Here is a 2,952-nt window from a genome sequence, read left to right as displayed (position 1 = left end):
TTCACGCGCTTTGCAGGTGCCCACTGACTAGAGAGTTAAGGCGGGTCATGGCCCTAGACTAGAACATTCCCAAGGTGGAGTTTGTCCGCAACATAGGGCCAAAGTGGTTATTCACGATGTTGGAACCCCTGGATGAAACGGCGAGGCTGGTCGTGATCATGATCATGTGGAGAATCTGGCATGTGCGTAACGAGATCACACATGACAAACTGCCACCCCCCCCCCCCCCCCCCCCGCTGAGGCGTCTCGACGCTTCTTACATGGCTACATCACTTCACTCCTGTGCATACAACAGTACCCAGGTGATAATTTAGAGAAGGGGAAGATGGTGGTCGGTTCTACTCAGACGCGTGTGAGGCCTAGTCCGGTGGCAAAGGTGCGACCACGTTGGATCCCCCTAGCCGGGGCTGGGCTAAGCTCAACACGGATGGGAGTTTTGTCACGCCCACAGGTGCGGCCGAAGGAGGGATGGTCCTACAGGATGATAGAGGTGATATCATCTATAGCGCATGCAGGGAGCTTCGTACATGTGATAATGCGTTGGAGGCTGAGCTCTCAGCTTGTAGAGAGGACCTGGATCTGGCCTTACACTGGACCACATTGCCTATCATCATTGAGATGGATAGTGTCGAGGCAATGTCGATGCTTAGAGCACTCACGACAGACATGTCGCAACACTGTAGACTCGTAGAGGAAATAAACAGATTAGTTGAGCTAGATGCCAGGGAGATTTTGTTCACCCATTGCAGCCACTGGCAGAACAATGTTAGCCATGAGCTGGCCGCCTACGGCCGTAGTACCCCACGTACTGCAGTCTGGTTTACTGTTGGGCCGAACTCTGTTGTAAACTTGGCTATGGCTGAGAGGCCCCCTTGAGCAATGAGAGAACTTTCTCCCCCCTCCTTTATAGAGGGAGTACATCTCCAACAATCTGGCAACATTCCGTGTGCGTGTGGCCGATGCAGCTATCCTCTGAGCCAAGCTGGATTCCTTTACACGTGCAGAGTCCAGCAGACTGACTCGACAAACAACTGATACAAGATTGGAGTACAATAACACAACATCGGATGCAAAGCGCAGATGACACCGCGCCGGCGACTTCTATGTCTAAGTCTAACACATTCCATATATGATATGCGGAGGATGCTCTGCTCGGCCTCTCGCCGGAGCCGAGAGCACTTGGCACGGTGATGTAAACTGATGGCTCCAGCTGAAACGAGGCATGTACTCTGGTAGCCCGCCGCTGGGCCGCCTCTGTCAGCCACTGCGATTAACTCTCGACCGAGCTTGCCATACTCCCCTCGAGCTTATTTGTCATCGACGTGCCTCCGCTATCATCACCGTCCCAGGCCGCCCCTTTCGGCAGCGGCCACACGAACCTTGGTTTCATGAGAGGCACCTCGGGCGGCGGCGCCGACTTGGCTATGACCTGCACCACCTCAGGCATCGTCGACCGGTCCGACGGGTTTGGGCTGCTGCATGCCAGGCCCAGGAGCAGCAGGCGTTCGGCGTCACCACCAGCGTGCAGCTGCAGGCTGTCCTCGTCCGGAGAAGAACTAGAGATCAACATGGGATCGACGCACTCCAGTAGCGTCCCCTCGGTGAGATACACAGTTAAATTTAATGAAACCATCTTGGACTCATTTGCACCGTCGCGCAAGCTGCGGCAAGGTGATCCTTTGTCCCCATTTTTGTTCCTGTTTATGACTGATGGTCTCTCTGCTTTGTTGAAAGATGAAGAGGAAAAGGTGATTACACTTCGCTGAAAGTTTGCCGCAGAGCTCCAGGTGTGTCTCACCTTTAGTTTGTAGATGACACACTGTTGTCTTTTAAGGCAGAGGAGGACCAAGCAAAAAAGGTACAGGAAGTGCTAAATACATATGCAAAAGCTGTTGGGCAATTTATTAATCTGGCAAAGTGTGGCGCATTGCTTGGTTCCTCTTGTGTTCTGGACAAACAGGAAGTAGTGAGAGCAGCTCTGAATATAGGTACAGTTACCTTTGAGGAAAAGTATCTAGGGCTTAAAACGCCCGACAGACGCATGTCGCGAGGTAAATTTCAAAATCTGTAGTCCAGACTAATGAAGAGGATTATTGCTTGGGGTGACACCCTCTCTCTTGCCGGTAAGTAAAGGATGATTAAGGCTGTTGCACAGGCAATACCTACTTATATTATGGGTGTCTTCAAGCTTCCTATGTCAGTCTGTGATGATCTGAACAGAATTGTTCATAATTTTTGGTGAGGTTCACCAGAGGGCAAGAGAAACACACACTGGCTGGCATAGCCGAAAATTCAGGCACAGAAAAGCAAGGATGGAGTGTGGTTCAGAGACTTCCGCCTCTTTAACCAGGCTCTCCTAGCACACAGGCATGTCGCTTACTAACTAAACCCAACAGCTTATGTGCGGAAGTTCTCAAGGCCCGGTACTACCATGACGGACACCTTGAGGATATGGTGTTCTCGGGGAATGCCTCCCCGACCTGGCAGGCTATTCAGCACGGCCTGGAGCTCTTGAAGAATTGCATCATCTGGCGTGTCGGGGATGGCCAGGACATCCGCATCTGGCGCGACCGTTGGCTTCCTAGGGAGCGCTCGTGCCAGCCCATCACGCAGCATGGCACCTGGCACCTAAGGAGGGTGGCCGGGCTCCTGGATGGTGGTGTGTCCTGGCGCACAGACCTCCTCCGCCGCCACTTCCTCCCAGCGGACATCGATGTGATCACCAGCATCCGCACCTCGCCGCACGTCACCGACGACATCATTGCCTGGGCGCCAGAGAAGAATGATATCTTCACCGTTCGGTCTGCCTATCGCCTTGCCATGGACGAGCACGAGCGTCCATTGGCTACCGCCACGAGCAGGGCACTGGATGGTCGTCGCGCCATCTGGAAGATCATATGGGGGTGCCCTGCTCCCCCTAAGGTACGCGTGTTTGCGTGCAGAGTTGTGACT

The 2,952-nt window shown here is 53.5% G+C and overlaps 1 protein-coding gene across 1 annotated transcript; it reads right to left on the bottom strand.

Annotated features, from left to right (window-relative positions):
* Nucleotides 1-1,270: 1,270 nt before the first annotated feature.
* Nucleotides 1,271-1,633, bottom strand: LOC147973573 (putative L-type lectin-domain containing receptor kinase S.5). Its single transcript, XM_087524727.1, has one exon. It carries the CDS (start codon nucleotides 1,631-1,633, stop codon nucleotides 1,271-1,273), a length of 363 nt encoding a protein of 120 aa, XP_087380853.1.
* Nucleotides 1,634-2,952: the final 1,319 nt, after the last annotated feature.

The sequence above is a fragment of the Triticum urartu genome, chromosome 5A (assembly GCF_056163025.1).
Source record: "Triticum urartu cultivar PI428250 chromosome 5A, HENAU_Tu73, whole genome shotgun sequence".
Classification (NCBI taxonomy): domain Eukaryota; kingdom Viridiplantae; phylum Streptophyta; class Magnoliopsida; order Poales; family Poaceae; genus Triticum; species Triticum urartu.
This window is presented reverse-complemented; position numbering and strand designations above follow the sequence as displayed.

Coding starts and splice junctions, on each gene's coding strand:
- LOC147973573 (XM_087524727.1), bottom strand. CDS start 1,633: ATGGTTTCATTAAATTTAACTGTGTATCTCACCGAGGGGACGCTACTG.